Source organism: Odontesthes bonariensis, chromosome 15 (genome assembly GCF_027942865.1).
Source record: "Odontesthes bonariensis isolate fOdoBon6 chromosome 15, fOdoBon6.hap1, whole genome shotgun sequence".
NCBI lineage: Eukaryota > Metazoa > Chordata > Actinopteri > Atheriniformes > Atherinopsidae > Odontesthes > Odontesthes bonariensis.
The window spans coordinates 9,210,177-9,230,771 of record NC_134520.1 but is presented as its reverse complement, the minus strand read 5'-3'; the positions used below and the strand labels follow the sequence as shown (position 1 = coordinate 9,230,771).

At 40.0% G+C, this 20,595-nt stretch overlaps 2 protein-coding genes across 6 annotated transcripts; one reads left to right on the top strand and one right to left on the bottom strand.

Moving 5' to 3' along the window:
* Window positions 1-611: 611 nt before the first annotated feature.
* mrpl55 (mitochondrial ribosomal protein L55) lies at window positions 612-2,772 on the bottom strand. The gene is made up of 3 exons (XM_075484951.1): window positions 2,619-2,772; window positions 2,051-2,261; window positions 612-921 (listed from the first exon to the last, which is right to left on the bottom strand). Exons 1-3 carry the CDS (start codon window positions 2,663-2,665, stop codon window positions 772-774), a joined length of 408 nt encoding a protein of 135 aa, XP_075341066.1. The 5' UTR covers window positions 2,666-2,772; the 3' UTR covers window positions 612-771.
* Window positions 2,773-5,196: 2,424 nt separating this feature from the next.
* On the top strand, window positions 5,197-15,461 carry ctns (cystinosin, lysosomal cystine transporter). Of its 5 annotated transcripts, none has more exons than XM_075484940.1 (11): window positions 5,197-5,386; window positions 7,254-7,331; window positions 7,727-7,805; window positions 7,972-8,062; window positions 8,444-8,547; window positions 9,089-9,226; window positions 9,675-9,774; window positions 10,570-10,689; window positions 11,336-11,506; window positions 13,033-13,150; window positions 14,498-15,461. In XM_075484940.1, exons 1-11 carry the CDS (start codon window positions 5,362-5,364, stop codon window positions 14,638-14,640), a joined length of 1,167 nt encoding a protein of 388 aa, XP_075341055.1. In that variant the 5' UTR covers window positions 5,197-5,361; the 3' UTR covers window positions 14,641-15,461. The 5 variants fall into 5 exon arrangements, with proteins under 5 accessions (XP_075341055.1, XP_075341059.1, XP_075341057.1 ...); XM_075484941.1 differs by having other exon boundaries at window positions 5,198-5,336; XM_075484944.1 differs by lacking the exon at window positions 7,254-7,331 and having other exon boundaries at window positions 7,977-8,062.
* Window positions 15,462-20,595: the final 5,134 nt, after the last annotated feature.

Genomic DNA, 20,595 nt, shown 5'->3' with positions numbered 1-20,595 from the left:
AGAACGGTTTAGGCCCAAAATACATCTGTGATATGTTCAGAGAATATAAACCCAGCAGAGCTCTTAGATCCAAGGACTCAGGTCAGCTGGTCCAGTCCAGAGTCCAGACTAAACATGGAGAAGCAGCATTTAGCTGTTATGCTGCAAACAAGTGGAACAAATACCAGTGGAGATTAAACTTTCACCAAATGTAGACATTTTTAAATCCAGGTTAAAAACTTTTTTTTTTCATGCAGCTATGCATGAAATCTGCACGGTATCATTTAATTTATCTGGACTGTTGCTTGTTTTTAAATTCATTTAAATGATTTTATTTGTTTCTCTTTATATTCTTTTATGTATTTTTAATGCTTCTTACACTCCCTGCTGCAATGCTTTTATTTTATGTAAAGCACTTTGAATTGTTTTGTACATGAAATGTGCTATATAAATAAATTTGATTTGACTTTTAGCTCACATGAATAACGACTCCACCACAGAACTTTGAGGCAGCACAGTCGTCATAAACAGATCCACGACTCCCGCATGTGGTGACATGCGGTTTAAAGTTCAATAGCGTCTTAACATTTCTAGGAAAGTAACTTCAATGTAAAACTCTGTCACACCTGGCAGTCTGTCACCCAAACAATAAAAATGTCCTTTACTTTAGCTTTCAGGTCACCACTTCACATTTTAGAAATATTACATTTAACTTTCTGAATATGGACAAACACAAGTTTAAAGTATCATTTTTAACCAGGTTGCCACAGTCACATTTGACTTAAAAAGAAGTTATTTCTTCTTCCACAAATGGCTGTAGTTGTCCACTTTGAAGTCGTCTTCGTAGTGGTCTGCCGTCTGTGTTTTGGTCTTCTTCACTTCTCTCTTTTTCTGCCGAGCTCGACGTTCCTCTTCAGACAGGGACGACAGATTTACGGGCATCTGTCAAAACACACAAAGCAGCGCACATCAGCTCACAAACATCAACAAACACACTCACCGACTCCTGTTACAGAACGCTGACAATCTACGGTGTGGAGTAAGGAAATTATGATATTATAATATATAGCAGCTGCTTTTCAATCATACGTATGTAGGATGGCACAATGCTGCCGACACATTAAATTTTTAAAAATTATTTTAAAGCTTAGGTATAATTGATTTCAACCAGTTTTGATATTACCGGAACTTTAAATCCAAGGCTAAAATATTTAAGTTCTGTCTGAACAGAGTCGCTCTGTGGCCGTGTCTCTGCCCACTGGGCAGGTGGATAACATGTAGCTCTCACTCCCCTTTTTTTTTTTAAATAAAAATGGATGGTAAAACTATGGTCAAGCACAAGAGGGCCAAAAACACAAATTCTATGACATATTTTCAATCATAAGCATGGAAGGTTTAATGGGTTTTATTCACTGCTCTGCAAGTATTTCTAGCTCTTTCAAACAGTCACTATAATAGAGATGTTGCAGAATGGTGGCAAGGACAGCAAATGTATTTATAGCCACTAAAAAAAACAGCCTATTCTCAATGGGTCGAAAAGAAAACGCAGCAATTTTCCCAGCTCTGCATCACGTGCTGCCTCCTGCCCGCTGGAAACAGCCATTCCTCCACAGCCCCTCTTTAACGTCACTCTCTGTGGTGCACACATGTGAACAGCAACTGCATAAAAAGTCTCCACCCTAATACCTTTGCTGTTTATATATGAAAAAGCTTCTGAATCCAGGACATTCTGTTTGGGATTCTTCAAGCAGAAGTGGAATGGGGTGGGGGGGGGGGGGGGGGGGGGGGGGGGTGTTTGCTACCTACTATTGTATGCCTGTGCAGGCGGTTGGCATAGAGCGAAAGACCTGCCGACATGGAATGAAGCTGGTGCTGGTGATGCAGCTTTAGGTTGCACATTCATTTCAAACAGTATCACACAGTAACATGGGACAGGGACAGTATGTGTCCTGACACCTTGCAAAAAGTCAGAATGGAGTGTATTCACCTCGACCAAAGTTCTAACAAGGATTTATACCAAAACTTCCTTCAATCTAGATAGTCGCATTAACTCCAGTGTTACTGTACTAACCAGCAGGATGCGTCTGGGCTCCCTGTATCTGATGTTAATTGTGGAGCCGTCAGGACGGACCAGCATTATGGGGTACAGTCGCTCATATTTCTGCCGACCACAGCGGACCACCGACGTCCTGTTGGAGTTGAGCTTAGCGGTCTGACAGTGGAAGAGGGAAGCCTGGCTGAGTGACTGGAAACCTGTTCGGGACAACAGGGGGCAAAAATACCTGCCCAAACATACACACCATCAAGAATAAAACACAAACACACTGGAAATACTTCATTAAAAAAAAATGCACCGTTGAATACTTAAGTTAAAGCGTAACTTTTCCGTTTCGTAAAATTAGCACATTTGCCATCAATATATCGTGAGTTAGCTAACTTGTGTCTTTTTTTGTGTCAATTTTACTATCAATTCAATGATTCACTTTTATATATTTAGCGCCAAATCATAACAATATTACAATGTGACACAAAACCATCACAACAATTACACAATACCTAACAGCAACACACCACTGCAGAAGGCGCAGTAACGCTGCCTGCGGAGAAGGAATCTTCTAAAATAAAGCTGCGGGTCTTACCGTGTAATCAGGCTGTGACGAACAGTCTTCAGAAATATGTTCGCCATTCTGAATCAAGTTTGGCCGTTTTCTCTTAACTTGCAACCGGGTGCTGACCGGGAGTCGATGTGGGAAGACGCTCTACTCTGATTGGTGGTTAGGGTGAGAGCCGGCCAGGGATTGGTTTCAACTAGCTTCCGTTAGCGTATGTGGCTAAGTGGGTTGGTTCCTGATGTGACACAAGGTCGCACGTGGAGTTCACTAATTCATGTCCACCTGAAACAGTGAAAGCCCTAAAACGGTTCCGACAGGTTTTCATGGTCAAACTGTTTATTTTCTTTTAACTACTGATTTTATCTGATTCTATCTATTGTTCTTATTTCTATCTTTTCTGTTTAAAATTTAAATCATGCTTTTTATTTCTACTGCTTTAATGAATCTGTAAAGCACTTTGAATCGCCTTGTAGTTGAATTGTGCTATACAAATAAACTTGCCTTGCCTTGCCTACTGTAACAGTAAAAAGGTACAAATGGACGATTTAAAATACGAAAGGACAATCTTCAAATGTCATGTATAATTTTTTATTTTTTATTTGTTTTCATATGGTTAAATGTTTTAATGAGCATTTTATATCTTCTGGCTTTCTAAGTGATCCATCATACTGTGCCTATGAAACCCTGTTCTGATGTTACTGTGAATGGTACTCACCAATTTGGTTTTCAGCCGTTTACTGTGGAGGAAGTACTTAAAGCACTGAATGCTCTGAACACTAAAAAGACACATGGACCAGATCTTATTGACCCTTATTTTTTTTAAACTAGCAGCTGATGTTATAGCAGAACCATTTACACATATTTTTAATTTGGCTGTAGCAAACAATGAAATCCCAAATATATGGAAATCTGCTTTTGTTTGTTTCTACCTCTGTTAAAAGGAGGAGATCCAACCATTTTAAATAACTACAGGCCCATTTTAAAGTTGTCTGTACCAGTGTTGGTCAAGTTACTTGGAAATAGTAATTAGTAACTGATTACTGATTACTTACCCAAGAGAGTAATCCAGTAACTTTACTGATTACTTATTTTTCAAAAGTAATGAGTTCCTTTACTGATTACTTCACTTAGTTACTTTCCAAAAACATGATGCACAACCTGAGTACCGGAGTAGGTGACAAAAGACCGAAAAGCGTGACTGTCACGCTCAATGCGTGAGACTTGAGAGCCCTGATGTCGTATTCTCTCTCAAGGTATCCTGTAAATGCCTTTCTCTGCGGTAGCTTGACACCGCTTTTGGTCGGAATGATTCAGTCTACAGTGGAAATGGACAATATGTCCCCTACAATATAGACAGCGACTAGCTTTTTCAGTCCAGTGGCACTAAGCCCTGTCGCTCTTAAGTCTATTTTCACCTGTTTAGCAGGAGAGGGGCCGTCGGAGGTTTTCCCGGTGGAATTGGATGTGGTAGCCGCAGCGGTCATGTCAGTGGGGGGATCCGGGGGGTTTCTCAATGAGTTTCACTGAAGGAATATTCAATGGCCTACTCTTGACATTTGAAAATTTCATGCACTTAGTTTTTTACGCATTAAGAACAAGTTTCAAGTTAGACAGACTTTTCTGTACAACATTAAATGCACATTGCAAGTGGTCAACAGCTTTAACAAGAGTTTACGCACTGCAATAAATAATTGTGTCATCAGCAAATAGATAAAAAAATTGGCTTCATTGACATCTTTACCCAGATTGTTTATAAAAATGGTAAAAAGAAGTTTGCCAAGTACAGAGCCCTGAGGAACACCCTTACAAACAGGCAGAACATCAGAGCACTGACCACCAAAACTCACACACTGGAATCTATCAGTACGATAGTTTGAGAACCATTCAACAGCTTTCTCTCATAGGCCGATATAAAAAAGCTATCAAAATATAAAATGATCAACCGTATCAAAAGCCTTGGCTAGATCAATAAAAAGAGATGCACAGTGGTGTTTTTTTTATCAAGTTCTAAGGAAATACCATTTAGAGCTGCCGTAATGGTACTGTGATTTTTCCTAAACCCTGACTGAAAAGGGGATATTATTTGAATATAAGAAATCTTTGAGTTGTCCAGGAATTAAACTTTGAAGAATCTTTGCTAGCACAGACCAGTGATGGGAAGTAACGCGTTACTGCAATCTATTTACCTTTTCAAGTAACGAGTAAAGTAAGGGATTACAATGGCAAAAATAGTAATTAGATTACTGTTACTTTCCCACAAGCAGGCTGCGTTACTGCGTTACTAAATCGTGATTTTGTTTGTGAGTGTCTCATGACAATCAGTCTGCGTGTGTAGATCAACAAGAGATAACATGGAGCGCGGGAGAGCGGGACCATGCAGCATTTAATGCTTGGAAGTTGTACATACTTAAAAACATACATAATACATACTAAATACATTAATTTGAGTTTGACTCTGTACAAAATGTCAAAAACATTAGCGTCTGCTGTACTCTCCGGTGTCGTGCCAAAAAGTGCCAGAATCTGATTTCCGGCCGCGGGAGCGCGCACAGCAGTCTGCTTTTCTTTGGATTTAAGCAACTAAATCCAGAAGGTGGCACTAATGTGACGGTGTTTGTGCCATGACTCAGTGAAAAGGGAGAAGAAGACATGACTAGTGAAAGAAGAGGAAGCAAGGGAAAAGCAGGAGGAGGAAGAAGAAGAGAAAGAATCATCTCGTGACCTATAGCTGAAGACACACGACAGGTAAAGTTTTCACACATGAAGCTCCATGTACAGTAAAGGAGTGGGACACGGTCAGTGATTTTCTGTTTTCATTGGTGTTGGGTTAGTTGCCGGTGACAGATATTTGGCTGTCCTGTTGGCTGAAAGCTTCTCGTTCCTTCCTATCACACAGCTGTGTATTGTATGAGTAGTCCCATAAGTTTGCGGCTCATGATGTTGATATTTGTAAAGTGCATCGTTATTAGATCAAACTTTTCTTATTTGAGTGAAGACTTCAACATATTTCAGGAGCTATTTAATCACGTGATCTGTTGAGTTTAAAGCCACACTGCTACCTGCTCTGGTCCTTCCTCAGTTCATGCTTTTATGTTTCTGATGCTTATCAGTGCAGCTTGGATTAAAAAAAAAAAGGGCTACATGAGGAACTTGACTCGTCCCATCACTTCTCAACTTCTTCAACAGCATTTCACAAGTTCTGTTCAGTTCGACAGTCTCCTCAGCAGAGGATTTCCCTCTGTCATCAGGTCGATGTTGGGGTCTCACTGGAACACATTTTGTACTGATGGTGTTTCTAATTGATGATTAATTTGCTCACTAGAATCTCAGTGTGAGGTTATGCTTTTATAGCTGTTGACCAGAAGTGCTCATATACAACAAATGTCATTTCAGGGCACTTCAAAGATACAGTCCAATTCTTCTAGCCAATGAGAATCCTGTTCACTGTAATACAATCTTAATACAATCAAATAATCCTGTTGTATATCTGCACATTTATAGCATTCAGTTAGCACTACAGCTCCTTATTTTTTTGAAGATTCTGTATATCTATATTGTCAATACTTTAATACTCTGCACCAACTACACCAGGTCAAATTCCTTGTAAGTATAAACCCACTTGGCAATAGAACTTGATTCTGATTTTGCCTGCAACTCCTAAAAAAAAAAAAAAAAAAAAAAGCACACCCAAAGTAAATTGAAAGCTGTTCTTGAACCACTTGGAGTAGAGGGCTGGTTGAGGTCTCTTTTGAAAGAGAACACTCTGAAGTTTCACCCACAAAAGTCAGAATCTCTGTGTGTGCTACTGTCACAGAGTAATATCAGCTTGAATACAGTGAAAGAGCTGGAATTTTATGTCTGCCTAATTTTTCTTCCCAAATATGTGTCTTAAAAGTGACTTTAGCATAGGGCTGCGGACTGAAAAATACAGTGGGACTACAGCCTGAAGTCTTACCTAGTCCCCCAAAACTGAGTATTTTGTATAGGTTTTTCTAAGGATAGGACCAGGTGTGCCAAAGCTGTGCCAACTGTGCCATTTGGAGAGCCTTGGGGAAAAAAGGCTGCCATTCCTGAATGCTTCAACATACAGTCATGATCTCTGGCTCTAATGAAAGGTTACACTTGGGACTGTCTTATCCCACATCCAGATCCTCTGTCAGTATTACTGACAAAGAGTAACAAAGGCCCAAACACATTTAGTCTATAACCAGAGCTTTGTGCATACCAAACTTTGGGAACCACAAAGTGCTCTGTTGGGAAAATATCTTATAATGAGATCTTTAAAATACGATGCAGCTCGGTCATTAAGACCTTTATATGTGATCTCTCCTGTTAGTTCTCATCTGATCATTTTGGATCAGCTGGAGGCTTTTCAGAGAATATGTGGGACAGCCCAATAATAAAGAATTACTGTAGTCCAATCTTGAAGTAACAAATGCATGGACTAGTTTTTCTGCATCACTCTGAGACAGGATGTTCCTGATTTTAACAATATTACGAAGATGAAAAAAAGGCAGTCCTAGGAACCTGTTTCATATGCGAAATATGATAATAAATTCTGGTCAATGTGTAAAGTGTACAGTGTAAAGTTGAATTAGATTGCTCTATTTGCCAACATTTGCTAACATTCTTTGTACCTTTCTGGTTGCTACCACTTTGCAGAGATGGCTGGTCTGTATTTGGAAAAGAGGTGGCTACCTGCCCAGCTGCTGGCCTTGTGGTTGCTGACTAACATCTCTGGTGAATGTTCTGTTTATTTTGGCTATTTACAGTAGTTTTGTACAGTAAACTCAGTAAAAAGCTTCTGACTGAATATCTGCAGGGAGGTAGTATGGATCTCCCACCCCACCCCACCCCTCAGTCCTCCAAGTTGAAGTTGGATGCCATCTCCTCTAGTGAGGTGTTGGAATGGGTGCTAGTCTTTCTGTATGTGAACTGGCTCAATAGAACCTACAGCCATCAGTCAGAGTTGAAAGCCTGTCCATTAGTTTTTATATTTCCATTTAATGATGTGGAATTCTTCACGTACTATGCAGTTTAGACTGATAGTCCTGTGCTATCCTTTGATAGCAGTCACAATTTGTTTCTGTGGTTTGGGTTAATACGCCCTTTTTGTAATTCTCTTTGTCCTTTAGAGTCCACAGTGTGTCTGTTTGCTCCTGATGCTGTCACACTTGAACAAAACTCTGAAGCCACCATCACTATTACTTCCAGGTAATCACAGACCCACTTCTGAACACTCATAAGAAAACAAAGCTATTTGTATGTGCTTAAACTTAATCTTTAAACTTTAATGTTTAAAGATTAAACTTTAAAGTCCAACGTTCAATCCGTAAAATCTTTGGACTTTAATTTGATCTGTGGTTTTGTGTTTCCCTAGTTCAGCTGTTAACCAGTCAGCAGAGATTCACTTTAATGTAACCTACAGCTCCAAGAGGAACTACTCATCTATAATAGCACTGCCTGAAGAGGTAGGAACCTAAGACAAATGTTTATTCATCACTGACATGAAAGTAGGTGAGAGTTTACGTCCCACTGTCCATGTCTCCCATTCAAAACTTTGCACCAAAGCCAAGTTTCTGGTCTCCCCATTTTACCTCACCGGCACTAAAATAATTTGATAGATTTCTTCTGCTAAGGAGTCTGGTCTTTGTTTCGGCGGCCTGGCCGAGCTCAGTTCTTGTTTTATAAAGCTGCAAACAGAGAGCAGCATCTCTGTGGGCTTGAGTCGAAAGTTAATTGCACGGGTCATTAATAGACAGGAGCAGGATAAGTCATTGTGTAACAGACTATGAGCTGCTGCTAAATTATTATTTTTTTTATTATTATTATTAATTCATGTTTTTGTTTAGGTGTTGCTACCAGCGGAGGGTACCTCAGTCAGTTTCACTGTGACAGCCTACGATGTTGGTCAGGTGACTACATACCTGCTAAGCAACAACACCGACTTCAACAGGTTGGTACAGAAGCAACATGTATCAACAACATAGATTTCCATCTCTCATGAATTCCCCCCTGGGTTCACTGTAGCAGCAATCCAGCAGAGTTCATGTAGTGCAGCCCACCGTCCCAACCCTCCCAGGACTCTGCTGCTTGGTTATCCAGCGAAGCCGTCCAAGCCAGAAAATGTCCTAACCTTCTTCCCCACTTAGAAACAGCTTTTTGGAAGATGCAGTTGATCTCGAGGAGAAAGATACTGACAGACCCCATGGACTACAGTAACTGTAAAGGCCACTTAATGATCTTAAAAGGATGCCAGAAATGTTCTATTGTGTGTTAAAGTTGCACTTGTTAGAAAAAAGAGAATTATAAAGGTAAACAAGTACAGGAATTATCTTGTCGTTTGGTTTTCTGTTGATTCTGCAAACCACATGTTGCATAAGAATATGTGCACAGCTCACTGAGAAAGTCAGACGAAGGCTTTTACCTCAACACCTGGGTGCAGGTGATTGTTGAATACTGGTCTACTGTTCAGTTTTGTCTGCTTCTTTCTGTAGTTTGTTTGTCAGGATCCGCTACATGGTCATCCACAGCAGCATTCTGTCAGTCATCAGTCAAGTGATAGGCTGGATTTACTTCCTGGCCTGGTCAGTTTCCTTCTATCCACAAGCCTGTGAAAACTGGAAGAGGAAAAGGTAGCCCCCCGAACCCCTTTTTTGTCTGTCCTCTGCTTTCTTCTGCATCTTTTTATGTCACATATTCATCTCTTTATCTTTATCTTTGAGTCTCGTACTATAAATTTGTGTTGAGAGACTATTAAGTCAGACAGATGAGGTCAAAACCATGTTCTTAATGTTCAAACAAGAAATAAGGAACTTTATTTTCCATCTTAAAATCTGACATCTGTTCAGATCTTCTTTGCTCTACGGCTAAGCTAAGTTCCATAATGTTTGTGGAGTCTAGTTCTCTGATCTGTGTTTCACACAGTCCACTCAGGTCGTAGTGTGACCTCGTGACTTGACAGCCAGGAGGTTCCTGGTGGTCTTTATCTTTCTCTGATATGTCAAATGAGGCTGGATGTCAAAAGATGGTGTACATGTTTGAGTGAAATGAAACTAATGAAATGAACATGTCTGTCCTCAGTGTTGTAGGTCTCAACTTTGACTTCCTGGCTCTCAACCTCACAGGCTTCATTGCTTACAGTGTCTTCAATATAGGGCTGTTCTGGGTACCTTATATAAAGGTAACTACAGCACCCAGAAAGGCACTTCACTGGTCACACACATGAAGGCTGACAGTCGGGTTTGATTTTTGTTGAACCTGGAGGGACATTTGAGAATTAAGCTAAAGGCTTGCGGTTATAATCATACCTGAACGACCAGAAGACAAATCTCAAAAACCTTACACTCCAATGTAGTTTCTCTAAAGGGACATGAATAAATGAAGTTAGACGTGTTAAAGATCCATGTGAGGCAAGTTATTGTAAAGATTTAACCGGGTGCTCAGCATGACCGCAGTAGATAAGTAAACACTGTCTGTGTCACAGCCACGGGTCGAGCTGGAGGTCAATGATTGCAGAGGGGACATGTGACCTTTTAGGTTGATGGAACCGCAGATACTGGATCATCTGTGGGGATTTTTCTGAGTCAGATGCAACCTGATTTTACTGATGTTGGGAAGAAACATGACTGAGAGTTCAACACAGCATGGTCAGAGGAGGACTTGTCATCAGCCATCACACCCAGCTTTTTCAGAGCCATTGTTGTTGAGATAGTTTATTAAATCTATCCCACATTTCAGTTATTTCAGTTCACTTATGGACTGTTGGTGATACAATGGGGGAAAAAAAAAACCCAACAGCTTTTTCATCAGAAGAAACCTCAGGCTCACCAAGGGTGGACCTCTGTTGCCTGGTTGATGTAAGGTGACACCAATGTTTAGAAACTTAGATGATTTCTACACAGTATATAGTGCCTGCTTATAAGCATGTAGTGTGCAAAGAGCTTACTGTTTACGCTGGTGTGCTCTTGCCCCGTAGGAGGAGTTTCTTAAGAGAAACCCTAATGGAATCAACCCTGTCAACGCTAATGATGTTTTCTTCAGTCTCCATGCCGTCTTGCTCTGTGTCATCTACATTGGCCAGGCACTGGTGTATGAGGTATGTGTCTATAAAGTGGAAATTCTTTATGGAGTGAAGGTTAAAAATGTTACGCTGCACCTGGAGAGGAGAGCAGGCCTCTGGAGGTGTTTGGAGTGAGGAAATAAAGCCGTATCCTTCCAAGTCTCTCATACCAGCTCTGTTAGGAACTGAGACTTAAAGCTGCAGTCGGCAAGTTTTCAAAATTCCGAGTCTAAAGTCGGAAAATTCGAACTGACACAACTTTCAGGTCCCTCCCCCAACCTCTAACAAGCTCCGAATCGCCCCCCAAACCCCTCCCCCTCTGTGGACGAGGTTGTGCACGTGAGTTCACACCAGTGTGAGCGCACACAAGCTGCGGCAGACTCACGCTCAGCAGGGTGTGCACAAGCTGTGATTGACAGGTAGGATTCCTCCACCCTAACTTGATTGGTTAAAAACAGCCGGGAGCGCTCGATTTTTGCAAGCATGATTACAGGCTTTAGAGGGAGCTCCAGATTTCGTTATTTTTCCTAAATAGCCGATTTAATATTCTACTTCCAGAATCCCATGACAGTTCAAGCTAATATGACTAAAAAAAAGTTGCCGACTGCCGCTTTAACTGCTTCAGGAAAAGCACCCTGTATGATTGTGTAACCCTCTGTTTCCTCTTTCCTCTCTCTTCCAGAGGGGGAGTCAGAAAGTCTCATGGACAGCCTTGTTCTTGTTGCTGATTGGCTGGGCATTTGCTTTGATCAGCTTATTTCTTGCTATTGCCAAACAAATCACCTGGCTGGATTACCTTTACTACTTCTCCTACATTAAACTTGCAGTCACCATCGTCAAATATGTACCGCAGGTAAGCTACACATAAGTATGTACACCATGTTGAGCTGCTGTAGGCGTTTTGACCGTGTAGAGAGGCTGAAGCTCCTCGCTGAAGCCGGCCTGAGTTTGAGTCCCCGCCCGGGCGCTTTGCTGCATGCCACTCTCAGGCAACTTTCGAATGAAGGCCACTAGTGACAAATAATCCTTTAAGAAGAAACATAAATGCTATAGTCCTAATGATCCTTTTTGTAAGAATATTAGGGCTGGGCGAGTTAACTCGTTATTATCACGTTAACTTGGTAATTATTTAACGCCGATAAATATTTTATCGTGCATTAATTAAGTTGAATTGTTTTCTCAGCGTAGTAGTTCCAGTCTAAAATATCACTTAAAGGCAAAACACACAACTGATAGCAGCAAGTCATTCAAGGAAACAGACAGTGGAGCGAGGCTTCTACATAAAAACTACAGAAAGATGCTGATGTTAAAAGTGTGTTTGCACAACAAATGTTATGGCACTTTCATTCATATGGCAGCACATTTAAAATAAAACTAAATGCTTAAAGCTATACACTACTTTTTGCTTACAAATGTGATTAATCGTGATTAATCAGGGAAATCATGTGATTAATTAGATTAAAAATTTTAATTGTTGCCCAGCCCTAAAAAAATATGAACACTTGCTGTTTAAGATAGAATCATGTTCCACAAACAATTGTAATGATGTGTCTGTCCTTGAAGATTATTTTCCAAAAACAGTGCTCCATGACACATCATACCCACGTGCATGTCTTTCAGGTTTTCTCCTTAAACTGACAGAATTAATTAAACTGCATTATTTCATGTTCTATCCATAGTACTATTCACTTAAATGATCAAGACTGCATACACAACCATTGGCAAACATGCCTGTAACGCCACACTTGCAGGATGTTCATTCAGTTTTTTTATTTGGTAAGAAAATGAGCTCCTGCAGAAGAACAATGGAATCCCCATGTGGCAGCCTCTCCAGGAGACACAGAGACTCTAAGAAGGCTGGGTAATCTGAGCTGCTGTTTGGTGCATATGGACAAACAACAGTCAGAACCTTCCTTCCTGCAACTTAAAGCTGTAGTGAGGAAACCCTCTCTCCCAACGGGGAGGACTCCAACACTAAGGCACTCAGCCTCACCTCGAATCTGCTCCCTGCGAGTGGGGAGTCCAGATGAAAGTAGCTTGCTGTTGCTTCTTCTGCCTGGACCCAACTGAGCCCCAAGAAGCCAAGGCTCGGCCACCAGGCGCTCGCCGGTGAGCTTTTCCTCTACCACGTTAAGGTGGTGATTCTACAAAGGCGCACTTAATTAATTCCTTAATTTATTCATTTATTTAACCAAATTAAAACAACTGAACATCCTCCATGAGTTGTGATTCCATAAGTTTTGCCAGTTTTGGGTTTGTATGAGGTGGTCTTTAAATGCTATTAAACATTATTACTCGAATCGGTCATGGTGTGTGTTAAACAGTTATTTGGAATCCTTATCACTGATGGTGGTTTGTTGGGTTTCTGGCTGTTCCAAGGCTTACATGAACTACAGGAGACAGAGTACAGAAGGGTGGAGTATTGGAAATGTGCTGCTGGACTTCACTGGTGGAACCCTCAGTATTCTGCAGATGATCATACAGTCGTACAACAATGGTGAATATCCTACTTTGTGTTGTTATCATTTCTATGTTGTGATTTATTTGATGTTAAGGGTTTTTTTTTTAATCCACAGTACGATGGATAGTTTACAGCCAAATGAAAATGGTGGATAAGATGATCATAAGTGGCCACTTCTTAATCTCTTCTGAATTATCCTTCACACCATATTTTATTCTCTTTAGGATCAGCAAATACTTATTTATTAACTGAAAGTTTATTCTGCTGCACAGACAGATATTTTTCTCTTCGGTCATATTTGGGGAAAAAAAATCTCACAGATGTTACGCTTTGACCTCTTATCCCAGCTGTCATTGGGCGAGAGGCAGGGTACACCAGTCCATCACAGGGCCACACAGAGACTAAGAGCCTTCCACACTCACACTCACTCCTAGGGACGATTTAGAGTTCCCAATCAACGTAACATGCATGCTTTTGGGTTGTTGGAGGAAGCCGGAGTACCCGGTGAGAACCCACGCATACATGGGGACAACATGCAAACTCCACACAGAAAGAACTCAGCCAGGATTCAACCCCAGGAACCTGCTTCCAGTGTAGGAACACCACACCACTGAGCAGCCCATGCATTTTTAATATGCTTTAGCTAATGGGTAATAAGATGCTCCATCCAAGATGCTCTGTTACATTTATAAGATTAGTCTCTATCCATGTTAAAGGGATACGCCACCCCCAGGCCAAATTAAGTGTATCCCCGCATTCCCGAGACATATTTAAGTGTATGGGAGCGTTTTCCTGGCGACCCAGGCATTGTCCGAGTCTCACAGCACTGACCACTGCTTGGTTGCGCGTAATACATACATGCTAGCGTCGCCAATCGAAATATTTTGCCCAACGTGAATTAATTTACTTGATTTACCTTCTAATTACTGTGTGAGTGGTGTACTTTCACATCGAGTGCAAATGACTGTGTAAATCAACACGCAAGGCTTGGTTTGCTCATGTCGGTTTGGGAACTAGTTTCCAGTGCGGAAAACACAGCCGAAGCACACTCCCCGCTACGTCTTTGGGAATCCCCCCCCCCTGGCTGCTTCACGCTGGCCACAATGTCTGTGTGGCTCCACATCACTGTGGCTGCTGAGTATGTCCTGCTTCTGATCAGCTGTGGCTTGCAAAACAACAGCTATGAGACTATAAAGATTTAATTTCTATGTATTGGGATATTACATACTCTGTGGGAGACAGTGACATTAGTTTACTGAATTTTAATAATTTTGTAAACAATAATATGCTTCTGACAATCCTCCCATTTAAGAACCAGTTGATGTCTTACTTCTGTAATTACCAGAGTATGTTGTTAATACTGATTGTAATGTGTCTCTTCAGATGAGTGGATGCTGATATTTGGCGATCCTACTAAGTTTGGTCTGGGTCTGTTCTCCGTGGTGTTCGACATCCTCTTCATGACTCAGCACTACTGTCTCTACAGAGACTCTCCACGGTATGAAGCTGTTGAGCAACAAGACTGATTCTGCAATCAAAGGGAGCACACCAACATGTGATTCAAGCTGCTTAAGAAGTTTCTTCTCTGACAGAAACTGAAATTTCCCAAAACAGCTTTTCTGTGTCAGATCCAGCTGGTTGGACTTAACTCTGTTAGCAAAAAAGAGAAAGAAAAATGAAACGAAAGAAAAGAAAAACTGATTACAATGAGTCATCTGAGGCATTTTCTCTTGATTGACACTTTGAGTTCATCCTCTGTGACAACCAAATTACTAATTCTTGTCTGTTTTGATTTGATTGGCTATCCTGACTAATTTTTGCATTAAATATGACAGGGAAAAGCGATCAACTCTTTAGTTTCACTATTTCTCTGTGGAAGGAAGATGCACCACAGGAGAATCCTAACACTTAAAGTCCAAACACACAATGCTGGGTCTATAAACAGCCCATAACACAACACTATAACGCAACATGGAACCATGATTGAATCCACTAAGAAGAAAATCTGAGGGCCTGCCTTTCTTTCTTTCATCCATCCATCGTGTTGGAGAACTCTCAGCATCTACTGTTGGTGCTGTGCTGAAGTCTGATGGAAGTTCTTATTTTGAGTAGTGTCAGAGCTTAACGCTGCCTTCCGTGCTGACAGAGACAGACCAAACCACTGCAAGAGGACCAAAATGGCAGCAGGCCTGTTCTGTTGTTTTTGTAAATTTTTCATTTTTTTCCTAAACTGTTTGTTAAATCAGATTTCCACATAATAAAGTTATTTTGCACTGCAACAGTTTGTATGTCCAAAGGCATTCTGAACTGCACAATGTTTCTCACATAAAAGAAATCCTGGTTTAAATTGGTGTTTTTACTTCTTCTTTGTGGGGAAAAAGTTAGAAATGAGGTAGCATTTTCTCCCATGCTGCATCTAGATTTTTTTTTTAATTAAGTTGAGCAGTTCTTACTCAGGTGTTTGTGGTCGGGGGCTGTAAAAGGACCGTGAAAGATGTCTTATGTCACCACCATGTCATGTGACTGGAAGGTTGCACACAGTCTGTTGTACTGTGACCTCTGATTTGACACAGTTGTGACCATATAATAATAAAATTAGGAAAAGATAAATGTTTTAAGAATATTTTTAGACTGAAAATCACACAATGCTTCTTTACTATGTCCTCTGTTATTATGAAGATGAATTGGTACATGAGGGTGGTGGTTGGGAACACAGGCTACTGCTTCATACAGCCAGTCTGTGAAGACAAAACTGAGATCATTCTGTTTGGTGGCAAAGAGAAGAGGGTCAGCGTTGGTAAATATCTTGAGACTCGGGACCTTACAATCACTGACCAAGTTCGTAACCTCGGAGTGTTGATAGACTCAGATCTGACTTTCACCAGCCACATCAAAGCTGTCACCAAGGGAGCTTTTTACCATCTCAGAAACATCAACAGAATTAAAGGTTTCCTCTCCCAAAAAGACCAGGAGAAACTCATCCATGCATTCATCTCCAGTAGACTCGATTACTGTAATGCTCTTTTAACTGGACTTCCCAAAAAGAGCATTAAACATCTGCAGCTCATCCAGAACGCTGCTGCTCGAGTTTTAACCCGGACTAAGAGATCTGAACACATCACACCAGTTTTAAAATCTTTACACTGGCTTCCAGTCAGTCACAGAATAGATTTTAAAAGCCTGCTGATGGTTTACAAATCCCAGAACGGTTTAGGCCCAAAATACATCTGTGATATGTTCAGAGAATATAAACCCAGCAGAGCTCTTAGATCCAAGGACTCAGGTCAGCTGGTCCAGTCCAGAGTCCAGACTAAACATGGAGAAGCAGCATTTAGCTGTTATGCTGCAAATAAGTGGAACAAACTGCCAGTGGAGATTAAACTTTAACCAAATGTAGACATTTTTAAATCCAGGTTAAAGACATTTCTTTTCTCATGTGTCTATGCATGAAATCTGATGGTATCTTTTAACTTATCTTGACTGTTGCTTGTTTTTAAATTAATTTAAATGATTTTATTTATTTCTCTTTATATTTTTTTATGTATTTTAATGCTTCTTACACTCCCTGCTGCAATGCTTTTATTTTATGTAAAGCACTTTGAATTGTTTGTACATGAAATGTGCTATATAAATAAATTTGATTTGATTTGATTTGATTTGATTTGATTTGATTTGATTTGATTTGATCGTGGAACAACACATGAAAAGAGTCTGGATTGTCTTAATTGTGGTGTAGGTGCTGCTAGATGACAATCCTGTGACGACTGGTGTTATGCAGAGAAGTGCATGCCTGCCGAGATATGCATCCCCTGCTGGTCATGCTTTAAAGAGAGTCTTGAATGGAATGATATAACTACATCATACATTTGTTTATCTGATTGAATTAACAGATGCGAATTTCAACAAGTCCAAAATTGTCTCTAAAATTAAAATCAAATTTCATAGTTTTAGGTTCATTTTTATATTATTTCATCTGTGCTATACTGAGTAAAGATTGATATTCTTAGAATATGTGAATAGAATTACTACAAAAGTGTTAGTCACGGCCCTTACTTTGGAATATTTGTACAATAATACAATGATAGAGATGCTATAAACTGTACAATTGTCGGATTATCATAAGTGTACATGTATTATTCATCTATATGATGAAATGGGAAAAAAGATGAACTAATGAAACACCATTGTCAGCTGAATATTATCACTGTAACTTTATTGGATAAATATAATAGTCCACACCTGAACCGGTTTACGTAAGCTCCAGCGAATGGGGATGCTCTTCTCGGCATAAAACCTGTTCATAAGCCTTTGCAAGAGCATTCAAGTAGATGGGAGCCGTTCCATTAAGGACTCTGTAGACCAACATCAGTGACTTGAATTTGATGCAGCTGGCTATTGGTAGCCTGTGGAGTTCAATGAACAGAAGGGTAACTTGAGCTCTTTTTGGATGATGGAACCAGACGCGCCGCCGCCTTCTGGACCAGCTGCAGTGGTTTCACAGCACAGGCTGGGAGACCAGTTTGGAGAGCGTTGCTGTAGTCTCGTATTCTAAACTCACTACATAGTTAATTGGACCTTATTCCACCCATATATGCTGTTAATGATAATTGATTTATATTATTACTTTAGCCATAACAGTATTACTGTCAATCAAGACTTGACATTTGTAAACTATTTTTGAGGCAAGGAGTGAACAAAGTTTTTAGTGATTTGAACAAAAATGAAACCAAATGGACCTGAAGTATTTTCTATATTGTATATATATGAGTAAAGTTGTTTTTGACGTCCTTTTGATGCCTCTTTTGAGTTTAACACCATTTAACTCACTGACATTCTTCTTGTATTCTACTCTATATTTCATCAGGGATTTTCAACAGAAGTCAAGTTCAGCCACTATGATGGCTGCACAAAAATTCTAGAGACCATCCATTTGTAAATCTGGCAATCATAAACCAGGATGATTCAGATGTGTTGAGATCATTGTACTGATAGAAAGTTCAGTGATCTGTAAGCTGATACACTGAAACCATAAATTTGCTCTTCAAAATTACAGAAACTGTTGTGTAAAAAGAGTAGTCGGACTCACCTTTGGAATTTATTGATCGTAACAACATAGAGACATGTACATGGCAGCATACACGGAAATTCCCAACAAACTTAGTTTGTGAGATCATCTTATACTTTCTGATATCATTCAATTCAATTCAGTTTATTTATATAGCACCAAATTACAACAAATGTCATCTCAAGGCACTTAAATATTAAAGTCCAATTCAAGCCAATTGCAGTTAAATTCATTGTAATCATAATTAATATCAAAATAATCAAATTCATTCATATAGAGCCAATTCAAAAAATATTTCCTAGCTAAGGAAATCAACCGATTGCACCAAAACTTGTCTTCAGTCCAATCTCCTGTCCTGAGCGTGCCTGGGGCGACTGTGGAGAGAACCGACTCCCTTTTAACAGGAAGAAATACCTGTTGGAACAGGGAAACACGAGTTAATGACCACAATAATGTCCCATGTACATAATATCATTTGAGGAATTAAACGGGGGGAAAAAGAGAGTAAAGTGAAGAAAGGTGTGACGGAAGAGATCCCCCAGCAGTCTAGGCCTATAGCAGCTTAACTATAAGTTATATAATTATAACTATGAGCTTTATCAAAAAGGAAAGTTTTAAGCCTGGTCTTAAAAGTGGAAAGGGTGTCTGCTACCTGGATATTTACTGGCAGCTTATTCCACAGAGAGGGGCCTGATAACTGAAGACTCTGCCTCCCATTCTACTTTTAGAAACTCTGGGAACCTCAAGTAAACCTGCAGTTTGGGAATGAAGTGCTCTGTTAGGAAAATATCTTACAATGAGATCTTTAAGATATGATGGAGCTCGGTCATTAAGAGCTTTAAATGTGAGGAGAAGAATCTTAAATTCTATTCTGAATTGAACAGGGAGCCAATGAAGAGAAGCTGAAACTGGAGAAATAGGATCTCTGCTGTTAGTTCTCATCAGAACTCTGGCTGTAGCATTTTGGATCAACTGAAGGCTTTTCACGGAACATTTGGGACAGCCCAATAATAAAGAATTACAGGACTCCAATCTTGAAGTAACAAATGCATGGACTAGTTTTTCTGCATCACTCTGAGACAGGATGTTCCTGATTTTAACAATATTTTGAAGGTGAAAGAAGGCAGTCCTAGAAACCTGTTTTATATGCGAGTCAAATGATAGATTCTGGTCAAAAAATAACTCCAAGGATTGCAATGGAAATTTATGCCATACTGTCTAATAATGTTACCTAATGGAAGCATGTATAAAGTAAAAAGAATCGGTCCAAGCACAGAACCCTGAGGGACTCCATGACTTACTCTGGTGTGTGAGGAAGATTCTTCATTTACAAGAACAAACTTAAATCTTTCAGATAAATATGACTTAAACCAGCCTAATGCAGTTCCTTTAATCCCAATAACATCTTCAATTTTTTTTGGAATAGAATGCTGTGATTAATTGCATCAAATGCAGCACTGAGATCCAACAGGACATGCACAGACACAAGTCCGCTATCAGAGGCTAAGAGGAGATCATTGGTAACTTTCAGCAGTGCTGTTTCTGTGCTACGATGCACTCTGAATCCTGACTGAAACTCTTCAAACAGATTATTTCTATGTAAATCATCACAAAGTTGAGCTGCAACTATTTTTTCAAGAATTGTAGACATAAAAGGGAGATTCGATATAGGTCTATAATGAGCTAACACTTCTGAATGAAGAGTAGGTTTTTTTAAGTAAAGGTTTAATTACAGCAACCTTAAAAGTCTGAGGTACATATCCTGTCAACAAAGACAGATTGATCAAATTCAATATGGAAGTATTGATTAATGGGAAAACCTCCTTGAACAGTCTGGTTGGGATTGGGTCTAAAACACAAGTTGATGGTTTAGAAGAGACTATTGCTGCTGTTAGTTCAGAGAGATCAACTGGGCAGAAGACGTCTAAATACAAATCAGGTTCTAAAGACACTTCTAAAGCTGCTGTACTTGATGATACATCACTGATAATAGTGGGAAGGACTCCATCAATCTTCTCTCTGATAGACACAATTTTATTAATAAAAAAGCTCATGAAATCATCACTGCTGAGAGTTAAAGGACTAACTGGCTCAGCAGGGCTCGGACTCTTTGTCAGTCTGGCTACAGTGCTGAAAAGAAACCTGGGACAATTCTTATTCTCTTCTATCAATGATGAATAATAAGCAGTTCTAGCTTTAAGGGCTTTTGTTATACATTAATAAACTATCTTTCCAGACTAATTCAGACTCTTCTAAATTAGAGGAATGCCATTGTCTCTCCAGCTTTCTTGCAGTCTGCTTTAAAGCACGCAGCTGTGAATTATACCAAGGAGCCAACCTCTTCTGACTGATTGCCTTCCTTTTCAGAAGGGCAACATAAATCTGGTTACAGCATTCTCTGATAGACACCTTCTAT

Bases quoted from the DNA above. Each gene is read 5' to 3' on its own strand.
- mrpl55 (XM_075484951.1), bottom strand. From the start codon at position 2,665: ATGGCGAACATATTTCTGAAGACTGTTCGTCACAGCCTGATTACACG. The intron at 2,262-2,618 runs GTAAGACCCGCA...ATGTTTGGGCAG, and splicing joins CGTCACAGCCTGATTACACG to GTATTTTTGCCCCCTGTTGT. The intron at 922-2,050 runs GTTAGTACAGTA...GTGTTTTGACAG, and splicing joins AGCCCAGACGCATCCTGCTG to ATGCCCGTAAATCTGTCGTC.
- ctns (XM_075484940.1), top strand. From the start codon at position 5,362: ATGTACAGTAAAGGAGTGGGACACG. The intron at 8,063-8,443 runs GTAGGAACCTAA...GTTTTTGTTTAG, and splicing joins TAATAGCACTGCCTGAAGAG to GTGTTGCTACCAGCGGAGGG. The intron at 9,227-9,674 runs GTAGCCCCCCGA...GTCTGTCCTCAG, and splicing joins GAAAACTGGAAGAGGAAAAG to TGTTGTAGGTCTCAACTTTG.